Source organism: Salmo salar, chromosome 03, assembly GCF_965601325.2.
Source record: "Salmo salar chromosome 03, fSalSal1, whole genome shotgun sequence".
NCBI classification, from domain to species: Eukaryota; Metazoa; Chordata; class Actinopteri; order Salmoniformes; family Salmonidae; genus Salmo; species Salmo salar.
The window spans coordinates 73,186,251-73,209,552 of NC_138293.1; the positions used below are offsets into that span (position 1 = coordinate 73,186,251).

At 41.2% G+C, this 23,302-nt stretch overlaps 1 protein-coding gene across 1 annotated transcript; it reads right to left on the reverse strand.

Moving 5' to 3' along the window:
• Window positions 1-6,864: 6,864 nt before the first annotated feature.
• Window positions 6,865-8,420, reverse strand: LOC106580481 (noggin-3). Its single transcript, XM_014161594.3, has one exon. It carries the CDS (start codon window positions 7,928-7,930, stop codon window positions 7,262-7,264), a length of 669 nt encoding a protein of 222 aa, XP_014017069.1. The 5' UTR covers window positions 7,931-8,420; the 3' UTR covers window positions 6,865-7,261.
• Window positions 8,421-23,302: the final 14,882 nt, after the last annotated feature.

The following is a 23,302-nucleotide window of genomic DNA, read 5'->3' on the forward strand; positions in this document are numbered from 1 at the left end:
ACAAGTACATTAGAGTGTCTAGTTTGAGAAACAGACACCTCACAAGTCCTCAACTGGCAGCTTCATTAAATACTACCCACAAAACACCAGTCTTAAAGTCAACAGTGAAGAGGTGACTCCGGGATGCTGGCCTTCTAGGCAGAGTTGCAAAGAAAAAGCCATACCTCAGATTGGCCAATAAAAATAAAATATTAAGCTGGGCAAAAGAACACAGACACTGGACTGAGGAAGATTGGAAAAAGTGTTATGGACAGACGAATCTAAGTTTGAGATGTTCGGATCACAAAGAAGAACATTCGTGAGACGCAGAAAATATGAAAAGATGCTGGAGGAGTGCTTGACGCCATCTGTCAAAGCATTGTGGAGGCAATGTGATGGTCTGGGGGTGCCTTGGTGTTGGTAAAGTGGGAGATTTGTACTGGGTAAAAGGGATCTTGAAGAAGGAAGGCTATCGCTCCATTTTGCAACGCCATGTCATCCCTGTGGACGGCGCTTAATTGGAGCCAATTTCCTCCTTCAACGGGACAATGACCCAAAGCACAGCTCCACACTATGCAAGAACTATTTAGGGAAGATGCAGTCAGCTGGAATTCTGTCTATAATGGAGTGGCCAGCACAGTCACCGGATCTCAACCCTATTGAGCTGTTGTGGGAGCAGCTTGACCGTATGGTACGTAAGAAGTGCCCATCAAGCCAATCCAACTTGTGGGAGGTACTTCAGGATGCATGAAGTGAAATCTCTAAAGATTACCTCAACAAATTGACAACTAGAATGCCAAAGGTCTGCAAGGCTGTAATTGCTGCAAATGGAGGATTCTTTGACGAAAGCAAAGTTTGAAAGACACAATTATTATTTCAATTAAAAATCATTATTTATAACCTTGTCAACGTCTTGACTATATTTCCTATTCATTTTGCAACTCATTTCATGTATGTTTTCATGGAAAAAAAGGACATTTCTGAGTGACCCCAAACATTTGAACGGTAGTGTATTTAATACAAACTTATCGTCCTGTTCTGTTTAACCAGTATATGACTACAATATAGACTACAGTATATGCTGAGCTGAGAGTGATATGACTACAATGTATTATGAAATGATGTCAGGGACGTAGACCAAGCCATAGGCTGACTATAATACATTTACAACTATGACAAGTTCTGAATTATTCATTTTGTACATGAATTCCATAGTTATGATATATTACTTAAGGCCAAATGGATGACAAAAGAAAGTAGTTGCCACCATATCACCTTGCGACCACAGGTTTAAATAAATGTACATGGATGCCTTTCATTCTTATAAGCTGAAACATATGTTTCAGGTATCCTATTTCAAAAAGCTCTCTCTGCTACTTTGAAGGTGATGGACGGTTGAATAAACGGGTGTAATTTTTAATCAAGGCCAAAGCATTTCAGAGATGTGTAAACCCTTTGATGATCTCTGATGCCAGCCCCAACACCTTCTTCCAAAGAGTTCTGAAAGATGTCAAGGAACACAGGCTTTGCCAGCATTTGAGTCTTTACAACTGATCTCTAACTTCCATCATTCATCTGATAGTAGTAATAGTATTGTATCTAAAGTGAATCTTGGCTTGGAATTTTTCATTACAGGAGAATGATATGCTGCCCATGCATATAAATCAAAGCAATACAACTCCTTTTATGTCCTCAAAAAAGGTCAAAATGTAGATCAACAAAGCTTTGAACTTTGTGGCAATTATTAAATATATTTGTTGTGAGTTAGTGATCATTTAAATTTGAACCAAGAATGTATGTCATCCCATGTTGGAAAAGGAAATGATTTGACTGAGATCATAGTCCTCCTATGGGAAAAGTAATAAAACAAAAGCATAATTCACCTTATTGCTCTTATACACCTATCAAAAAGATAAGAAATGTTGATGTCAAAATTATAATAATTTATGGACCAGCCAACCTTCATTTTAATGATACAGCTAGAAGTTAGCGTAATCTTTTCTCAATTAGTGAGCCACTCAATGAATTATCAATCCAGTTTTCCTATACATCAGGCATAAACGAGTTTAGTCTGTTAATAATAATTGTATTATGGTTGGCATACTTATCTAGGAGACGCTGCTTTGATTAGGCAACTATCTGAAACCTTCAGGGGAATTTAATCAGCCACACGTTTTGGCTCAAATGTGTCTGCACGAGCCTTGCAACAACAACAAAGAAGTTGATTAAGAAAAGAAAAAGAAAGAAAAGCAATAAAAAGAACCCATAGCTAAAAATATCATTAAGTTTATGGATTGCTGGTGGCTAAAAGCATTACATTGTTGTATATCTCAGACTTCAGAGATCTCTGGCCATGGAGCCTGGGTCTTTTGAGGCACAGCATGCTGTGTTAAGGGAGGAAGCACTAAAAGCCAGCTCACAGTGACAGGGGGCTTTAGCTGCCCTGCATCCTCCAGTCTGCAGCTGGTATTAGCAGGCACCAAGCACTCTGTCAACACTTATTACTCCACACACAAATCTTCTGACCAGCGTCAGCACTTTCCTACAGCTCTAAGACACAACCAGAGGAAAGAAAAAGATATGCAGTTGAATATAAAAATCTTACCTCAAAGTGATGACGTGGTTGGTCAAGTGAATCAAAGTGAAATTACATTTTAAAAGGAAATGGTCTATCTTACACAATGAGGAAATATTTTGGGAGAAAAATATGTAAAAAAAATTGATATATTTTACACTTCATTACAGATGTAGGATCTTCATTTGATCACTCTTTTGTCAATGAGAATTTTCCTGCAAGGCAGGAAATACAAACTTGTAGTGTATTTTAGTTTTAAAAAAGGCTTCTAAAGTTTGTAATTTCCACCTAGAAATGTCAGACTTAATTTGCTATAACAAAAAATGTATCAACCCCTACAAAAATATTATTTAATTATAATCCACATAATAATTCACATTTCCTGTTGCTGCAGGATTATTTTCTTACTGTAGGAGACTGGCTCAAATTAAGATCCTACATCTGTAAATGTGTAGCAAAATAGAAAGACTGCAAAGGCTATCTAGACTTGATTCGTTTGCTTTGTTCTGTCGCTGTGTACATTGCTCGACAATGTCTTACACTGACCCTATAAATATTAAATAAATATTAATTATAAGGTGTTGGAATATAATAGAACAAATAAGTATATTTGATATCTACTTTCTGAGTAAAAGTAAAATTAATTTATTCATATTTAACAACTTTTCCAGGCCATCTGTTACTGAGTAGACACTGTAATCCTGCCGTCTACTTAAATACCTCAAAATGACACACAAAACCTGAAATAGGTGGTCACTTTACATAGCTTGTAAACTGAGGCTTGACAGTCATAGGCATTATAACCACATGAGATTAAGTTCCATGGGAAAGTCAATTGGGTCAGTGTCAGTCAAATTCTTCATTGTTCATTGATGATATACTGTGCATGTTCCTGCATCTGGAGCTCTATCTCCATGTTGATTCAGCCCAGATTGTGTAGATATGAGAACCCTTGACTAAAAATGTAAGCTACTGCATATCCACATTATGGATTCTATTCACTCATAAGTAAACCTCAGTGACCAGCAGAAATTAGGTAAAATATTATGGCAGCGTTCCCCTGCGCAAACTTTGCACACATCAACCAATGGTTGCAAGCCACGTCATCGACTGTGCCATTGGGCACCAGATTGCTATAACATATGCACTGGTGTAGCGGAAACCACCGCTGCCCCGAAAAGGGGGAGGGGGCGACGAGCTATGGGGACCCATGCGCACCTATGTGTACATTTTAAAACATTTTTTTATAAATAATTTTGACAGTAACTCTCTTTTTTAATTTCCCGAATGTAGCAAGTGAAGTGTTTGTGTTGTCCAATCTACATGGTAGTAGGTGAGGCAGACAGACAATATAGTTGTTGTGCATCTAATTAGCTTATTTCTTAGCGGCGCCGGCGGCAGCCCGCCTTCCTCCTCACCTACTTGGCAATCAAGTTTAAACTGTAGGTGAATCAGATCAGACTCGGATGGAGAGTGAGTGCGTTGATCAAGATGGATAAACATAAGGCTAGACCAAGTGGTGCACAAAAAAAGATGCAAAAAATCTTTATCTGATCAAGCTCGTGCCAAATTACCCATGATAACCACATCAGCAAAGCAACCACCTCATCCTCCACTGACGAAACACCATGGCAGCAGCTAGCACAAGCAGCCTTCCAGTCCCGACAGAGACCTCACTGCCCGGCCCAGCAATGAAAGAGGCCTGGCTCCTCCTCTTCTTCCTCCCCTCGAGAATAGTGACAGTTCCTCTAGTGAGAGTGCCGTCCCTCCTCCTCCTCTCTAGAAAACCAAGCTGATGACTGCCAGAGACCAAGCGGCCTCATGATAGCGACCCCCCTTCTGTGAACACTGGTAAGCCTATGAGTGATGAGATGGATAGCCCTGACAGTGTGGAGTCTGAGTTCCAATGTGTAATATAAATAGGCTACCAGCTAAATACTGTATATTGCTATGAATAGGTTAGTAGGCTAGACTGCATTGTCTGCATAATGAAACAATCCCTAATAAGCTATTGTTTTGATGGTGGATTGATTGTATTATTATTTTCCAATAATAGACTGGTTTTATGCAGCACAAACTTTCTATCCAAGCTGTGAGAGAGCGCAAGGACGGCTAAGGTAGGCTATTGCCTACAGGACATTTCTATATATGCTGTTGCATCGGAAATGTATTTTACAATCTGCAGTGTTAGAATTTCCCACTTTAATTACTGAACAAGTAAATACATTATTGCCGCCAGCCAGCATTCTAAATAGCAGCATTGCAACACTGTAGACCTATAGATTCGTGGAACAAACGTTAGGCTTATCATGAGAAAATGACCAAATAAAACATGTATTCATTAAAGCAAAGCTATAGGCTACTACAAGCACTAACATTACATAATCTGATAGCCTATCGATAAGCAGCCGCATAGAATTAGCAATTTCAGAACCTCGGACTGCGATCGCTGATACCTAAAATACCTACCCAGGCATTGTAAGATCTGGCATGCGTCCAATAGTGTGCAACTGCAGCCCGCAATTCGGGTCGTTCCTGTCGCCCCCCAGCTTGCTTGTTAGAAACACTGTCTGCTAGTTAGTGACACTGTGTGCTAGTTTGCTAGTTAGTTAGCACACTGTGTTGCCCCTGTCTCCCACCTGCTGTGTACTGGAGAAAACTGTGCCCGACAGATGGGGGAAAAGGATACTGTCTACCGGTATTGTATCCGCCTACCGCTAGCTACTCCGGTACACAGCAGGTGGGGGCGACACCGTGTGCTTGCGACACAGTATGCTTAGCTAGCCCGCCTTCCGCCTGCTGTGTACTGGAGTACTCCTTAGGACTAGCTGGCTAAGATGGCACACAGTGTCATTCGCTACCGCCTGCTGAACACCTGCCCTCGCCATTGTCCCATTTGGCCTCTTCTTCTTCTCTGAGGTTTATCGGCGGTTGCATTACCGCCATCTACTGTACTGGAACGTCCTTGCCTCCCGCATATGTACTGGAATCATAGATTAAAAATGTACCAGTAGAAGTATAGTATAAATAGGGGTTCCTGCGGGCTGCAGTTGAGCAGTTGCACCCTTCTCCATATGTCGGCAAAGCCTGGGCAGAGGAACGCGCCCCTTGAATCTGAGGAGTACATTTAGAAACATAATATCCTGGTCATCAGGTGACATCATTATAATGTGTTGCGCCACAAATTAATTACAAATGAAATGCAAATAAACTACAGTCGACACACTATCTGACTTGAGACAATGGGTCAACCTGGTGTGTGTTTGTATGCAATTTCTCATATAACAAGCATAGAGGATGGACTACTGTGTTTATCCTGAACTGATGCAAAAATGGTGGGCTGATTTTGTCTCCTAGAAGCTGAAACTTTTTTCACCTGAATTAGTAAACTTGATAAGGAACAAAATGAAAGCAGCCAAATATTATTAATCCTTGCATGCTGTTTAAATTCTACAAAAACATAGACATAGAAATAACTTCTATTTGTTCAACTTCAGGTGGAATATTGGCCTCTGCTCACTCTGGAATTCCAGCTCCATTCTAGAGCTCACTCCTGCTGTGTTCCTAATGAGGAGGTGGGTGTTGGAGATGACTCTCTGAGAACTGTCAACAGCTGCTGAAACTATGGATCAATAAATCACTGTTACTTTATCAGCACCTACATTTCTAATAGGTTCGTAAGCTGATAACTGTTTGATGGAGGACAGATGGTTTTACTATAATAGGGTAATTGTAGGACTGGTCACTGGTTGATAAAACAAATGTGGGAAAATATCTACTCAATTTGAGACTGATATATTGTCCAAGGTCACCAAGCATCTTGTTCTCATCAATATTTTAGTTTCAGTTGCTATGAAGCAAAAAAGTAAGATTGTAGAAAAAGCACAAAACTCCCTCCATTTATCCAATAGTGTGCGTGAATACAAACGCTTAACAATTATGACTCGGGCAATCCTCAACCCGTATCCACTCCTGGGAACCCCAAGTTTTAACAAATATAATTAACAAGTAAGTCTTGGCCCCAGCTCTATGAAAGTGTATAACTGTGTAAGTAAGTAATCTACTGAGAGCCGCCCATAGGTTACCCATGTATGACCGGTGCACGCTGCTTTACTGAGAGTCGCTTGAACCAGACTGCTTACTTGCGCAAACTACGCGAGACTCCTGAGAGCTTGGTTCAGAGTGAGTGAGTGCGCACACTGTAAACCCTAATTGTGACAGGTGTCATTACTCCATCAAAGGGTTCACAGTGTGTTGAGTTGACAGGTATAGGGGAGATATTTTTTTTTAAGACAAAATAGAGATTTCATTATTTCAGTGACATTTTATTATATGAATATAAAGAATAAATAGCAGTTCTCTTAATTTACATGATAAATCGTTGAAATAGGCTACCGATATTCAGCTCTATATTAGCTGCAAGATAACATAATCCACATGAAATCTGAGGTCGATAGATTCGTTTCCATAATGGAAAACAACATGTTTATAAAACGGCACCTATGCGCCATTGATCTTCAATATAAATATAACAAATATAACCAATACTTTCCACAAATACGGTAGACTCTGGTTACACGTAATACTGACTTTTTACAATAACCTATATAATTGAATGGCACCTCATATACATACAATACATTCCTACACTCGGTAGTGCATACAAAATTACAAAGTCATCATAATTTATACTTGAAAACAGTCATTTCAGTTCGAGCAGGCGCATTTGCATTCGGTTATCATGGGGTATTGAACTGGTATCCAAGTACATTTGAGGGCCCCTTTCTTCTGTATACATCGCCATCTCAATATCGTAAAATGGGTCGAGTTTGCTGGTTTGCAGACCATCCCCTCTGGAACCGAACATGATCTTTTGCTTTGACAGTTTCCCACTCTCACATAACGTGGCCAAAATCTGTTGCCAAGGTCGTTCCATGTATAAATGACGGGGCAGAACGAGAATGACCACAGCCACTGCTGCAGCCTCCGTTTAAGTTTTTTACTGGGTTTGTGTTTCTTGCCAAACTGTACGTCAAAATCCATTGCTTTGATTTCATTCGGCATCACTCCACTGGGCTTCTGTTGAATGTCCAAATCGTCAAGCTCATCGTTGCCAGTGTATTTATCCTGTGGTGGTGTAATAGACATCAAGCGACTATCAAAGTCCCCCAATACACTTTTCAGTTCGGTTTCATTGAGGTCCCTCTCTTTTGGGTCAAAGACAGGATCTGGGTCCTCTTTTAATTCCACAAGTGGCAAACTGTCACTCGGGATAGGACGGAGGAGGTAATAATGCTGGCATAGCCCTTCTTCTATTATAAGTCCGAGGGACAACATCAGCAAGTACATTGCTACAAAATGCTGTGATTGATCCATGTCCGTTACGCACAATAAGACAGTATTATAGGATACAGCTAAACAGGTAGGCCTAGGCTACTCTGCTGCGTACAGTTGTGCCCGGTTCTTGCGGAGTGCGCGCCGGCTTGAGTTACATCCAGCCAAACTTCACTTCTTGAGTGTTGGTGTCCTTAAAATTCAGACTGCTTACTCCATAGCAAACGATAATTGATTGAAGATGATAAAGATGAATAGTCTCTTTCGTAAAACAAATCTAGATATAGGCAATGTTTTCCTTTTACGCACGAATTCAATATATTATATGAAATGGCTCTCTGACAGCATCAGTGGCATCAGCGGTTCTCATTCTTGTGCGCTTTGACGCGTGATTCCAGTTTCAAGTCCTCCCCTCTGAGGATCGGCATGGTGTTTCGTTTTCTTTTGCAGGACGCTGAGAGAGTAACCTGCTCCCTCTGATATATCCTCCACGGGTTGTGATGTAATTAATATATCCATCTGAATGTGGGTTTGTTGTAGGAGATCCCCGACACCTCCCTCAATCAAGAGGCGGGGATGGGTTAGGGAGAGGAGGGGTCCGTCAATTTGGATTCTGATCGCCCTCTGTCGGAATATCTGACTACTTCTGCTAATTTTCCATTGATAACAGAGGGGGGATATTAGCTAGAAGGCTGAACAACAATTAGAACTGAATGTGAGAGGCCATAGCCACTAGTATTTCTATCAATAGGCCAACAGCTTCTATTCATTTGAGAGGTTAGCCTACTGGCTACCCTGTACAAATACTGCTGATGATTAAAAAAAAGGCTTACTAGGTTATAAAACAACAGGATATAGAGATAGTGTTTGTCATGAGGAAAAACATGTTAAATACTCAATATAATAGCATCCTTAAATGACACTCATGACACATACACTCTACTCAATAATACCAACATCAAATGCTTCAAATATTTGGAATTGTTGTGAGTAAGTAAAACATAGGGAGAGATCTTATAAAGAACATGACTGAACAAACAACTGTTTATTTTTCTAATGAAGAGTATTCTCTTTGTTGGCAGGGACAATATTTCAGTGTGCAACCATGTCACAGGGAACCTCTCAATAAACCTTGGCCAAAATAACTCCCAAATAAACAACTCTCACTAAGCAGCAGCCATGGAAAGTATCACCATTTGCAAACCTGTCTACCCTCAAATGCTTGGAGAATCATTCCTTGAAAATAATTTCATGGAAGAACTGACTGGCTGCTACATCAGCCATAAAGCATTCACTTAGATAAATGCATCTCCGTTTCATTTTCAATGAGCTAATTCACACAAGCACTTCTGCGCACGACTCATTTAGTTTATGGTCAAATTATGGTGAAAAGTCTGGAAAAGGTCACGTTTATTTTTATTTTTTGAAACAACAATTGATCTGACTATTCAGGCATTCTTGGGCATTGACAATAAGGCATTGACAAGATTTCACTTGTTGTGACAAATCCCCATGTATCTGAATAACGGTGTTGAAATGCTGCAGCGATAATAGGTAAATACTGATGAATAGATTCATAGTAATCTACAAGCAATATATTACAATGATTACAACATTCAATGGTCTAGATACGTGGTAACATCTATGGAATACTTTAATCTATGCGATGAAATTCATTGGAGAATACAGCTGCATTAGAGCCAACAAAGTGACATTTCAATATGGTTCTCATTACATTATGGACTTATTGCCAGCCCTCATTTCATGGTGAGTTGTTTTTGTTTCTTCTAATCCCTTCCTACTGTTTTATCACAGGAAAATTGTGATAGTTATATATTCACCTTGAAAAGACAGAATACTTTAGACAGACGCCTGCTTAATTGAAGAGTTTTTATTCAGGTAGGCTAAACCAAAGTCAATTTCCTCAGCTAGTAAAACAGCCAACATAATTATCATTTTCAGGGTCTGGTCCTTGAAAGGTACAAAGGCATAACAACTTTTGCTTAAGGATATGCATTCAAAATGAATACCTTTAGGTTCTGCATAGGTCGTTGTACCCTTTCCTGCTGGTTTCTCATTTAGTGAGGCAAACCAGACCACTCTCTTGGCAGGCACCTTATTTTTAATTTTTATTTAACCTTTATTTAACTAGGCAAGTCAGTAAAGAACAAAATCTTATTTACAATGACGGCCTACCCTGGTCAAACCCTAACGACGCTGGGCCAATTGTGCGCCACCCTATAGGACTCCCAATCACGGCCAGTTATGATACAGCTTGGAATTGAACCAGGGTCTGTAATGACACCTCTAGCACTGAGATGCAGTGCCTTAGACCGCTGCGCCACTCAGGGGCCCTTAAATATAGGCACCAAGAGAAGGCCAGCTTAGTTAAACCATTAAAAACACACTAAGAGTGCTTAAGAATGGACCTAGACTTTCCAGTGTCATTTCAACTTTGCAATTATTGTGGTTGTATTAAATGATTACTTTCTCCTACAGTTGAAGTCGGAAGTTTACATACACCTTAGCCAAATACATTTAAACAAAATTTTTCACAATTCCTGACATTTAATCCTAGTAAAAATTCCCTGTTAGGTCAGTTAGGATCACCACTTCATTTTAAGAATGTGAAATGTCAGAATAATAGTAGAGAGAATGATTTATATCAGCTTTTATTTCTTTCATCGCATTCCCAGTGGATCAGAAGTTTACATACACTCAATTAGTATTTGGTAGCATTGCCTTTCAATTGTTTAACTTGAGTCAAACGTTTCAGGTAGCCTTCCACAGGTTTCCCACAATAAGTTGGGTGAATTTTGGCCCATTCCTCCTGACAGAGCTGGTGTAACTGAGTCAGGTTTGTAGGCCTCCTTGCTCGCACAAGCTTTTTCAGTTTTGCCCACAAATGTTCTATAGAATTGAGGTCAGGGCTTTGTGATGGCCACTCCAATACCTTGACTTTGTTGTCCTTAAGCCATTTTGCCACAACTTTGAAAGTATGATTGGGGTCATTGTCCATTTGGAAGACCCATTTGTGACCAAGTGTCACGACTTCTCCCGAAGTCGGTCCCTCTCCTTGTTCGGGCGGTGCTTCACGGTTGGGATGGTGTTCTTCGGCTTCTCCCCCCTTTTCCTCCAAACATAATGATGGTCATCATGGCCAAACAGTTCTATTTTTGTTTCATCAGACCAGAGGACATTTCTCCAAAAGGTACGATCTTTGTCCCCATGTGCAGTTGCAAACCGTAGTCTGGCTTTTTTATGGTGGTTTTGGAGCAGTGGCTTCTTCCGTGCTGAGCGGCCTTTCAGGTTATGTCGATATAGGACTCGTTTTACTGTGGATATAGATACTTTTGTACCTGTTTCCTCCAGCATCTTCATAAGGTCCTTTGCTGTTGTTCTGGGATTGATTTGCACTTTTCGCACCAAAGTACGTTCATCTCTAGGAGACAGAACACATCTCCTTCCTGAGCGGTATGACGGCTGCGTGGTCCCGTGGTGTTTATACTTGCGTACTATTGTTTGTACAGATGAACGTGGTACCTTCAGGCGTTTGGAAATTGCTCCCAAGGATGAACCAGACTTGTGGAGGTCTACAATTTTTTTCTGAGGTCTTGGCTGATTTCTTTTGATTTTCCCATGATGTCAAGCAAAGAGGCACTGAGTTTGAAGGTAGGCCTTCAAATACATACATAGGTACACCTCCATTTGACTCAAATTATGTCAATTAGCCTATCAGAAGCTTCTAAAGCCATGACATAATTTTCGGGAATTTTCCAAGCTGTTTAAAGGCACAGTCAACTTAGTGTATGTAAACTTCTGACCCACTGGAATTGTGATACAGTGAATTATAAGTGAAATAATCTGTCTGTAAACAATTGTTTGAAAAATTACTTGTGTCATGCACAAAGTAGATGTCCTAACCAACTTGCCAAAATTATAGTTTGTTAACAAGAAATGTGTGGAGTGGTTGAAAAACACGTTTTAATGACTCCAACCTAAGTGTATGTAAACTTCCGACTTCAACTGTATCAATTATTGAGATTTGTTATGAATATAATGGACATAGGTTTTCCAGTTACTGCATTATTAGTTACACTTTTACCTCAGTTGACTGTTGAAAACAAAGAGTAACTGAAAGCATAAGACAAGAAAAAACGGTGTTATTCTCTGTACAATGAGAAAGTTTAAGCATTTTCTTGTTGTTTCAGAGTAAACTGTATTATTCATGTAGGACATGAATCAAAATGTGCATTCTGATAGTACTAGATCAGTGTTTTGTTTTTTTACTGATGACTGTTTACTGTGTTTGCTTGAATAGGACCCACAGCAAGAATGATCAGTATGCTCAACACAGAAGTGGTCTAAGTCAGAGCACCTCACAACCTACAGACAATACAATCTCTTGACATTCCCACTCAACCGGTGGGGGGGAAAATTGTGTAGTCTACACTGGAGGCGATGGTGGGGGGCACAGATAGTTGTCATAACTGATGGAAACAGTGTGTGGTTTCAATAAAATGAAATTGTCTCAGCAAACAGTCCATTTCACGTGGCGCGCTTCCGACACAGCACCTTTCACACGGTTTATTTTGCGCAATCCCATTTTCACACTCCAGGCTAATTGAGGCCACATTGCCGCTGAGTAAACACAGACATGAAATGGATGCTATTTTGTTTACTCTGGCACTCTGGTGGTGTGCAATTTGGTAGTTTGTTTAGCGCTTTTTCCATGTTCCTCCTGCGATCCAAGAGCCCACAATCACAATAATCACACTTACTATGTGCTTTATCGCAACAAATTGCTAGGTTTCACTAGAGCAAGGTGAGATCTTTCCTCACAATGTTAAGCCTTATCGTAGACGGTGTTCTTTCACGTCAAACAAGGCCACTCTACTGCTCAAGCAAAGCCGTTAGAGTTTACAACACCAATCATTTGTCTAGATCAGATCTTCACAACTACAGGTTTTATGTAGTATACAGATGTCAATCCTATTTCCGTGAATCTATTGTCACGTTCGTCGTATGAAGGAGACCAAGGCGCAGTGTGCATAGAGTTCCACATGCTCTTTAATAGTGAACCTTACAACCAAAACAAAGAAAATAACAAACGTGCAGTAATGCAGTGCACAAGGCAACTATACAAAAACAAGATCCCACAAAAACCCAGTGGGAAAAGGCTGCCTAAATATGATCCCCAATCAGAGACAACGAAAGACAGCTGCCTCTGATTGGGAACCATATCAGGCCAACATAGAAAACAAACTTAGATATACATAATCTAGAATGCCCATCCAAATCACACTCTGACCTAACCAAATAGAGAAATAAAAAGGCTCTCTACGGTCAGGGCGGGACATCTATTATCATAAATATCCAGATATGTAGTCATTATACATTACCATGCATGGAAAATACTGTTCTTTGAAGGCACAGAACCGTTAAAAAATATATATAATTTGTTTAATTACAGAGAAAATTGGTAGACACATTTTGCCCGAGTCATCACTTGCCATTGTCTACATCAAAATGTGTCTAAAGCATGTTAGAAAACGCTCTAAAACACTCCACACCAACTCCTATTACATCACAATCCCATTCTGAATCATGTCTCTACACTCAATTCTTGCTATTTGTTTCCCACTGCCCCATAAATCAATATTTGCATATTTTTGTTGTTTTTGTTATAAACAGCATCATTCAAACATGGATTTATGGCACAGTGGAATGTTTTTGGTGCAGATACATCATTCCAAATGGGATTCTGATGTAATATGAGTTGGTTTGGAGTGTTTTAGAGTGTTTTCTAATATGCGTTAGACATATTTGCATTTTGCATTATAGTCAATGCCAAGTCATGACTCAGCAAAATGTGACAATCAATTTTCACTGTAAAGAAACAAAATATCAACTACAAGCACAGAAAGAGTGAAAATAAGGCCAGATGGTTGAACTTCCCCTTTAACCGGCTCTTTAATTAACAGCTAGCCTTGTTTTCCCACAGGTTGTGGAGTCGAGGCATCACACGGTTGTGTGTGTTCATTTCTTTTCATCCCATAAAGTTTTTATAGACAATAGCATTTTATCCAAACAGAGTAATTAACCAGAATATAAACACTGGGCTATTTCAATCTCCGAACTGCCCTCGCTAGCTATTCAAACAAATTACTTAACATAATGTCTATTTGGGTTTCAAAACAAATATAGTACTTTTACACAGTTAGTTTGGACCTGTAAAATGAAATCGTTAAGAAACTATGAAAGGCAATTGTGTCATTATTTTCAGAAATGATCAATAAAATAAACAAACTGATGCTCAGATTTGGCAACCTTGACCAAGATATGGGCCTGGAAAAATTATAATACAGTATTGTAGGCCTACTTATAATCCAAAGCAAACTCAGTACCTCACATGTCAACTAACATATTACATCAGAGCGTCATGGATGGTGGAGGGCTTAAGGTTTCATTGAGCTCAGGAGGTGAGCATAAACTCATCTGTCATCCAGGGTAACAGTGTCCTCAGCTGAGACGGAGGAGGACTGATGGTTCTAACAAGCCAGTTACACAGCAAGTGCACTGGGCTGTGATGCAGCCCGAAGGCAGTGGTCAGCTCTCAGATAGCAGCCCCTTTAGCATATGAAAAATAAATACTTTGGCTTTTGATTGATGATTCAGCAGTTCATCAATCCACCATGTCACAGAAATGGAGCGTGAACAACAGCACAGAGAGACGGTGGGCATCCACTGCGGCTACCAAGATATTTAGCACACGTCAAAGACGGCTTTTCAGCACCGCCAAAGCCAGCGTGGTGATCCCATGTAGTAATCAAGGTGGATTTACACGGTTCATCAGGACAAAGCTGCAGATGCGCGGCCAGAGCCTCCTCTATGAACTAACAGGCTGGGGGAGTTGGAGACAGGATGGGGAGCCAGCCGAGGGGGATCCCGGTGTCTCAACCTATAACACAGGGTGCTGTGTTTGCCACCCACCCCCTTGGTCTCTCAGACTCTCAGCTCCAAATTCACACATCATAAATCAAGATGACCTGTTCTTACATTAATGAATCCCTCTCTTTGCTTTATAGTGGTGCTTTTGCAGCAGTGCTAGGATTCATTTCATGGATGTATTCACTCCCTGATAACTTGCAGGGGTGGCAGGTAGCCTAGTGGTTAGAGCGTTGGGCCAGTAACCGAAAGGTTGCTAGAGCAAACCCCCGAGCTGGTAAAAATCTGTTGTTCTGCCCCTGAACAAGGAAGTTAACCCACTGTTCCTAGGCCGTCATTGTAAACAAGAATTTGTTCTTAACTGACTTGCCTAGTTAAATAAAAATAGATACAAGTCCTTTATAGCTATAGCAGATAATCTGTTAATCATCAAAGCTGAAACATGTCTGAGTAGAAATGAAAAGATCCATACCAGGCTTCATATTTCCATTTTGAATATATCATGAGAGGCGCTAGGTAGTAAGAAAATATGAGATGTAATTGTCCAATGTCTATTTCTGTACTAAATAAGTATTTTAATTGTCTTGTTTGTGAAATAAGGTTGTTCTCTCTCTGTGGGAGGTACTTTTCAGTCCACAACATGGAAAAAATAATCAGCTCTTGATTTTCTTTGTGCAAATAAATAAGGTCGTTTAAAAAAAAATGGTAATACAGTATAGTTTGTGTGAGGCTTGCACGGCTCCCTGTGACGTCATCAGTGTTGGTTGACTCATGAGCAGATGAGTGATGCACACAGTGTTTTCTGTCCTCTTCTCAAAGTCATGTTTAGTACAGCAACTCTCTTTCTCTACCTCTCCCTGTTTCACTGGGGGGGTGTTTGGTAATGAAGCAAGTGTTTCTATGCATTGCGAGGGGCTGTCAGCTCTGCACACAGCAGACCTCTTTCACCTGCCGCAGCCAGGAGGGTTGGACAGCGGGCGTTGAGCCAGCCTGGCCCGCCAGCAGCAGGCCCCTGCCTCCACCTATGGATGGCCAGCTCAGTGATTTACACAGCCTCCGCCCAGGGGTGGCATGTCCAGTTGTGTACAGAGGGTTGGTGCTAATTGAAAGTTGGCAGTGGAATTAAAGCCAGTTCAATGTCTGTACTTTATATTTCTAAACACCTGGTCTCATGTAAAAATGAGAGGTCAATATTCTTGGTACCATATGAAGCGTTAACATTAGTACTGAAATACAACTATTATAATCATCTCTCTTAAGCTAGGAATAAGGACTTTACCACTGTTTTGTTGTAAAATGTATCAATGGAATGACGTTTGTTTTGATAGCAAGAGTCTTCTAAGGCGGTCCTTGGCTGGTTTTCCAGTAGTGAGGTTGAGATTGGAGACCCTGCTCTTGACGAGGCTAGACTTAAGAACAGAGAAGTGAAAAAGGAGAGGAAGGCAGTGAGAGGGAGACAGACAGCAGAGGAGGGGGAGTGTGCTGGGGGTTTGGGCAGCAGCGGCAGCAGCGACTGCTACAGAAGGAGTTAAAGTGAGACAGTAAAGTGAATCCAGATGTGCTGTTATTATTAATATCTCTGGCTGATGAATGGGAAGGTAAAATTACAGGCGCCAGCCAGGGAGGCCCCGCGCGCTGCCCTGCCACCCAGGCGCGTCCCAGCTCACCTCACCTCCGCGGCTCCAGCGCTAGCCTAGTGTCATGCTCCCTGTGATCCGCAACGGCAGGCAGACACTCCGAAGGCCTCCACGTGGCTTCAACACGTCACACAGGCAAAGAGAGCAACAGCCTTAACCCCAACTCAATCTTTCATTTCAAAACATTGAACACCATGATTGATATTAAAATGGAATCATCTGAGGTAGATGATCCTAAGCATGGTGAGGCATGAGGAGGACCAGACACAAATCTGTGGAAACAGACACTGGCGGGTAGCAAGTTACTGCAGAAAGGGGCTAAAGAACTGATGCTGAGATTTAAACAAGCACCCTTTAACGATAAAAGCTAAGACTTCCACTTCATTGCCTTTGAAATCCATCTGAGAAAGCCTTACACCTCTGGTTTGTACTGTAGGAAATCTATAATCTCTACTAAATGGCTTTATTGGTACTATTGGCTCTTCACACCTCTCTTTCTCACACCGTTTGCCTTTGAATTGGTGTTGATCTATAGTGGCCATGTAAAGCGGTAACAAACAGACACAGAGAGGGCCGATTTCATAGGGTGAGTTCTATGGAGGCAGGACCTCTCTAACCTCAGCCCATCATCATAAAAAATGACACCAGACAGGGCAGTTTATGACAAGTCCCTACTGCGGTTTAATCAAAACCTAGAATGCCAGAGTCATTCCTGAGGGCTGGCTGGCTGCTGGAGTGTGGATCTGTCAGCTCAGCTCACCGCTCTGTCACAGTAGTTGTTTACGGGAGCAGCAGGAGAGCCCAGAGAGGAGGGGGAGGTTGATCCTGAAAGACTGACACAAGGGGAACTGGCGGGGGAAGCAGAAGGGGAGAAGAGGGAGGGACGGGGGGGGTTGAGAAACGAGTGTAAATCCAGCAGGGGAGATGGAGCCTGGTTGGCTGCAGGGGCTGTTGTTTTAACCATCAGGGGAGTCCCTCTCGGGTTGCTGTCCCCCAGCCGTCCTGGGGGAGATCACAGCGAGCCTCCCTACCGCTGTCTGCTCCCTGCACCCCATATGGGGCCCCCATCTCTCCACATCACAGCTTAGAAGAATGCCTCATGTGGTCTTACTTTCCCCCTTGGTGCATTTTCAGCACAGGGATACCAGACAAATTATGCTTAATGACTGGCAGTGGTCGCCAGAGGAATGGCTGTTTTGTTGCTACTGCCAAGAGTGCTATACAGTATGCAAACATCAGGGCACACCCCTATCCCCGCCCCCCTCTTATAACCTGCCCCGTGGTGTTGAATACACTAAGTAGTAGAGAGCTGAGAGACAGACTGGACATGGTTTGGGCGTTTATCATGGAGGGCGGTGTCGCTGTGCACACCAGGGAGAGCAGATTGTATGGTGCTATTCCTCCACGGTATAGAGGAAGAAGCCCTCAAAAGCACTCCACTCTCCCCTGCTGAACCACAGGCAGAGAGACAGCACCCCTGTCTCCAGACAGAACTGAACCAATAGCTACATGAATAATGGCCACTGAAACATGTCGTATTATTGTACAATCATACAATCATTTTAAAGTCCATAATATGAATTGAATCTAATTTCTATTTTTTATCACCTTCTTCTGTTTCACGGTGAAGTCTTTTTTCAATGACAATAATAAACTTAAACCAGTGTATGGATGACCATAACTTTAATGGGTCCAATGTGATGTAACACATTTAAGATGGGTATATCATGTCCAGGATTGAATCCTCTACAATGGCGGTGAATTAGTGAGAACAATTCCAACAGGAAAATGTATTTTGATTTCAGATTAATGTACTGTAACTGAGACTTGTGGGTCAGACTCTAAAGCAATTTTAAGGTTGGATTTCTAGTCTGAAAAACGAGCAGACCTTTTGAAATGGCTGGAGTCAGTCTGATTAGACTACTCCCCAAGGAGAAATTTCCACCCTTCCTCCACAAATATCATGTTTGTATTTAATGTAATATGCTCTCTGTAAGAGGTGATGTTTCAGAACTATATACATTACCAAATTATATAAACATTTACCAGCTCATATTTTAATGCAATACAGAAAGACTAGTTCACAAAACTAGAACAAAGTGTTATTTTGGTAAAGGCAAATCTAGACTGATAGATGAACTGCTGTTTTGCGACATGGTGATTCAAGATGTAAGGACAGATTGTCATCAAGGTCCAGTGATCAAAAGAGACACAGAGATCAGCAGGACAGTTCACCAGACTGTTCACCATACATGTTTTACAGGACCGACACATATGATCTTTCACCTCATCCCCTCATGGTGTTTGGAGGACAGTCTAAATTAACACATTTACACGTGACTTAAAATGTATTAGTTTAAGTTAAGTATACATCTTTCACCAAGTGGAGTAAATCCAGAAGCTCGGTCAGATAGTAAGCTTTGGGGATCAAAGAAATTCTCTGTCAGCATGGCTGTTTGACTGTGAAGCCTCACTTGTACCCCTGAATAGAGGGAATCCTCTATGAGATACAGACAGAGAGGGGATCAGTGGTCGGCTCAGGGAGGGGAAGAGGGGGTTGAACACAAACAGCCCACTGCCGGGATATATGTTTAAGACCATTGGGTGTAGAGCAGAGACACCCAGCTTAAGATCTTTAACTTGTCTCAGGAACCAGGATGGTCGATCCCTGCCGACTCCGTGATTCAAGCTGTTGCGTTATTAAAGAAAAACAAAACCATGGTAAAACGCCCATATGAAGGCTAAGGAGAAAGAGCTTTCTGTCTGCTTGCAAATCTGTAGTCATAGAAATCAATATTTTTTTCTTCCTATTGCAGGAAAATATATGATTGCATGATATGTTGTTTAAAGGAGACGTAACATTTTAACTCAATTTGAGACCCTCTCTAAAACAACAAAATTATCTTTAACAGTCTATAAATGTTTGTATAACTGTGTGTCTGAATCTCATATCTTGCATAATCCTGTACATCCTTAGCTAGCTATATTTTAAAGGGCTGAATTATGTAACCTCTGTCAGGGGTTCTATTGCACAAATCTGGCAGTAGGTCTATCAAAGTATGTTCTGTCTGGAAGTATTGAATGTCAATGATGTCAATACATTTATTCTGCCATCAGCTTAATCATTTTTGCCAATGTCTTTTGAAGTCATACTCTGGGGTGTGATCAAGACAACCTAGAAAATCAGCTCGGTTTGGGGGCAATATTGGTTTGAGTATAGGAAGTAAGAAAATAGAGGCTGAGAGAGAGATACCCTGGGCTCTGACAGACCATGTTTAAACACCAGTCCGACACCAGCCCAGCTCCGCAGTGTGACTGAAACTCTGACTCGACACGCTGTAACATTTAATTAGGAGTCACTCGGATTACCTGTGCAGCCAGTCCAGAGACTCAGCTGAGAGGCTCCCTCACCAGGAGAGGACTGAAAGACCACCCAATCCCTCAAGAGCACGTCTTGTGTTGTTTCTGTAAATGATTTTAATAGCAGGGGACTGGGCTTTGTAGAGGGGGTCAGGTCTGGGTGGGTTGACTGAGTCTGACGAGGTACGCCTCCCGTTGACAGACAGTGGCTGGGCATTTCATACACCTACCTCATTCGTTCATATCAATGTTTTATCAAACTGAAATAGAAACTCTGTATAGAATTTCTGCATCAACAAACATATTTGGCTGGTGAGGACAGATGAGCGAGTGTGATGGGTGAATGGAGCTGGGTGGAGGGCCCTGTGGTAGGGTTGTTAATATTGTCTTTATTAATCTGATCGGGCAGAAACCCATTACCACATTGACTTACATAACTTATGTTATATTTTCTTTAACAGAGCTGGATATATACCTTATTAATCTTGAGTCCGGTTAGGACTTGGGATCCTCTCCACCCAAAGAGCTGACAGTTGGGTTCCAGTCTGGCGTTGGCACTGAGAGGGAGCCTGGGGTGCTGGGGGCTCCAAGGAGATGACAATGAGTGATGTGCGGCTGGTCACTCAGACACACGGCTTGGCGTCTCCCAAGACCTTGGAAAGAGAACAAACACAGAGAGGTCAGACAAAACAAAGTGCTGTCCATCCTTGTCTCTCAGAACACTACAAAGACCAAAGCATCACAGGCAATGTTGGTCCCCAGGTCATTTTAAATCCAGCTCAGAGAGGGGACAAGTAGAGACTAAACGGCTGTGTAGGCTGAGATAATGAGATTGCCACTAGATTTAGATTTTAAGTATAGACATTACAACATATTGATATTTAGGTGCAACACTATTGAGCACATTCCATGTTTATGAGAGGCTGTCCTCTGGTTGGTCAGGTCTCTAGGTTTTCTGTTCCCTAATGGTGACATTAGATATCTCAAGTGTGGTTGCACCAAGTCCAGCAGTAATCAGCTGCACTGCACCCCACTCCACAGGGGCAGCATCACACTGTGTTTTCCTATGGAAATAGGTTCATCATAAGTCATCATACTAACTGCCACATCATACAAAACAGCCCTTTGACAGTTTGTCCAGCTGCCACATTAATTAACCGACATGTTGAAAAAACTGTCCAGCATAACATCAACCTCAATGGAACTTCATGTCAAAGGTTTATGTAACGAATAATCCGTAAAGAGATTCTCTCCAAAGCAGTGAGTTAGCATCTTTCTGAAAGATACATTCTTATGAATCCTTTTCTTTCACTATTGTTTTAAATGGGTAAATCTTCTGATGTAGTAGTGCATTATCACAGCCATTCTGCTCAGATTATTGGTTAACTGAACAGCGCTACGAGTGGCAGCCAGCCAGCAGGTGGCAGTCTTATCAGGAAAGCCAAGTGAGACTTGACTTGATACAGGACAGTCAACTTTCAGATGGTTTAGAGTCTCGCCACGGCACTCTGATTACACCCGAATAAGCAACCTCCTTTACAGAATACACTCTACTGCACACAGTCAAACAGAACAATAAAGGAACTGTCCTGGAACATAGCGCAGGGGAACAGCCAAGGTCATTTTCCGTGTTGAATTACTGTATTTAAAAACAATTGTGAAACCACATGTTCAAATATACATAATTTGAACTAAATATTGTTGGAATTTCTAAATAGAGGGCTTTATGTTGCATAGATCTGTCATGGACATTATATAACTAGCTCAAACCATATGTACCAAGCATTTGCTGAGAATGTTTAATATCATCTGATTCTGACTCGTTTTCTTTCCAGCACCACAGTGAGACGTCTGTCTGACTAGCTTTGTTCATTCTGATAGACAGATACATTAAAAGGCTTTTGTAATTGTGACAGTAAAAGGTCCATTTTCCGATTCCTCTGAATGTCGACGACATTGAATAATATGCTGTCTAATCTGTGTTGCAGAGGTCTCATTAAACTATCCACAAGAGCCAGACAAAGGTCAGTAACTCACAAGACTGATATACTTGACATAATATGCCCCAAAAAATGGAACGGACTGCTTTCAAAATCTAGTAGTAGGCATATACAGTATAACAATTTACTTCAGGTTACCTCTGAGAAGCACTGTCTATATGTGCAGGACACAAAATGACACATTTGTTTTCCCTTCAACAAAAGAGACTTCTAGATAGTCTCATTTGTTGAATAAATTGGTTCAGTCTCACATTCAGAGAGGCATTTGAAGGGACTAGCATATTGCTCTCAAAATATTTGTACAGTTAAATCTGTGAGTGAGTATATATCCTCATTTTGACACTGGTGCATAGCAATGTGAAGCTAAAACAAACTGCAACATGTGGAATCATCCCACGCAAGAACCATGGCACCAGACCTATTCAGACAGCTTTAATGGCAAGCTCTGTGAGAATCCACTCTGGGCTTAAATTCCTTCCAGTATTTGTGAGAGTGCTTAATAACTGTAGAATTAAACTAATTACAAACACAATGTTATGGCGACAGAGCAGATAGATGCCAGGCTTGAAACCCTGAGAATCTGCACCTATCTCTGATTGGAAAAACAAGCTTACAAACTATGGTCTTAGTGGGAGGATTAAGTTGGATGCAAAGAAAGAAAGAAAGAAAGAAAGAAAGAAAGAAAGAAAGAATGATATTCAGGAGGTTTGATTTGTCTATAGCAGAAACTAACCATGAAACACAAACAAAATGCTCATGTGCAGTATGGTAAAGTGAACGTTATTTTTCCAGGAAAAGTGAAAGAGACAGAATTTCCGTTGCTATGGCTGCAGCCCTTAAACACTTCCAGTTCCCTGGTATGTGTGAATTCAAGGGCATAGCCGTAATGAACAGTGGCTTTAATGACACTGCAAGATGTGCGCTTGCCACAGTGTGTATTACTACAGTTAACTGGGGCTGTAATGAGATAGTCTTTCAGGCATGAGTCTGAGAGGAGACAGACAAAGAGCAGGGTTCAATCATATCTAAGTGCATTAATCAGGGAGAGAGAGAGGAGAGAGTCACTACTGGTTATTACTGCTGCTGCTGTAGCCACACCAGGTCAGCCCAGGTGGGGGAGAGGCTCTTTACTGCATTCATCATTACAGACAATGAAATCAAAGCAATACATCAAATCTATATATTGGGAGCCACGGGTTTAATATTCATAGATTTGGTCATTTTAGTGGAAAGACAAATACGGTTTTAACAATATGAATGAAGTCTGTAGTTACTTACTCAGGTGAATTCTATATTTGACTAAGGACAGTTAGTTGTACGTATGCTGTAAAAGACAGAACAGGACAGTAATACTGTCTGAATGGTTGTCTGTCCACTACCAACACTGTTGTTTGTGGAACCAGAGGGTACGAGGCCTGCTGGTCTTTGATTCTGGGAATCCATAAATCAGCCTATAGACTGAAACATTT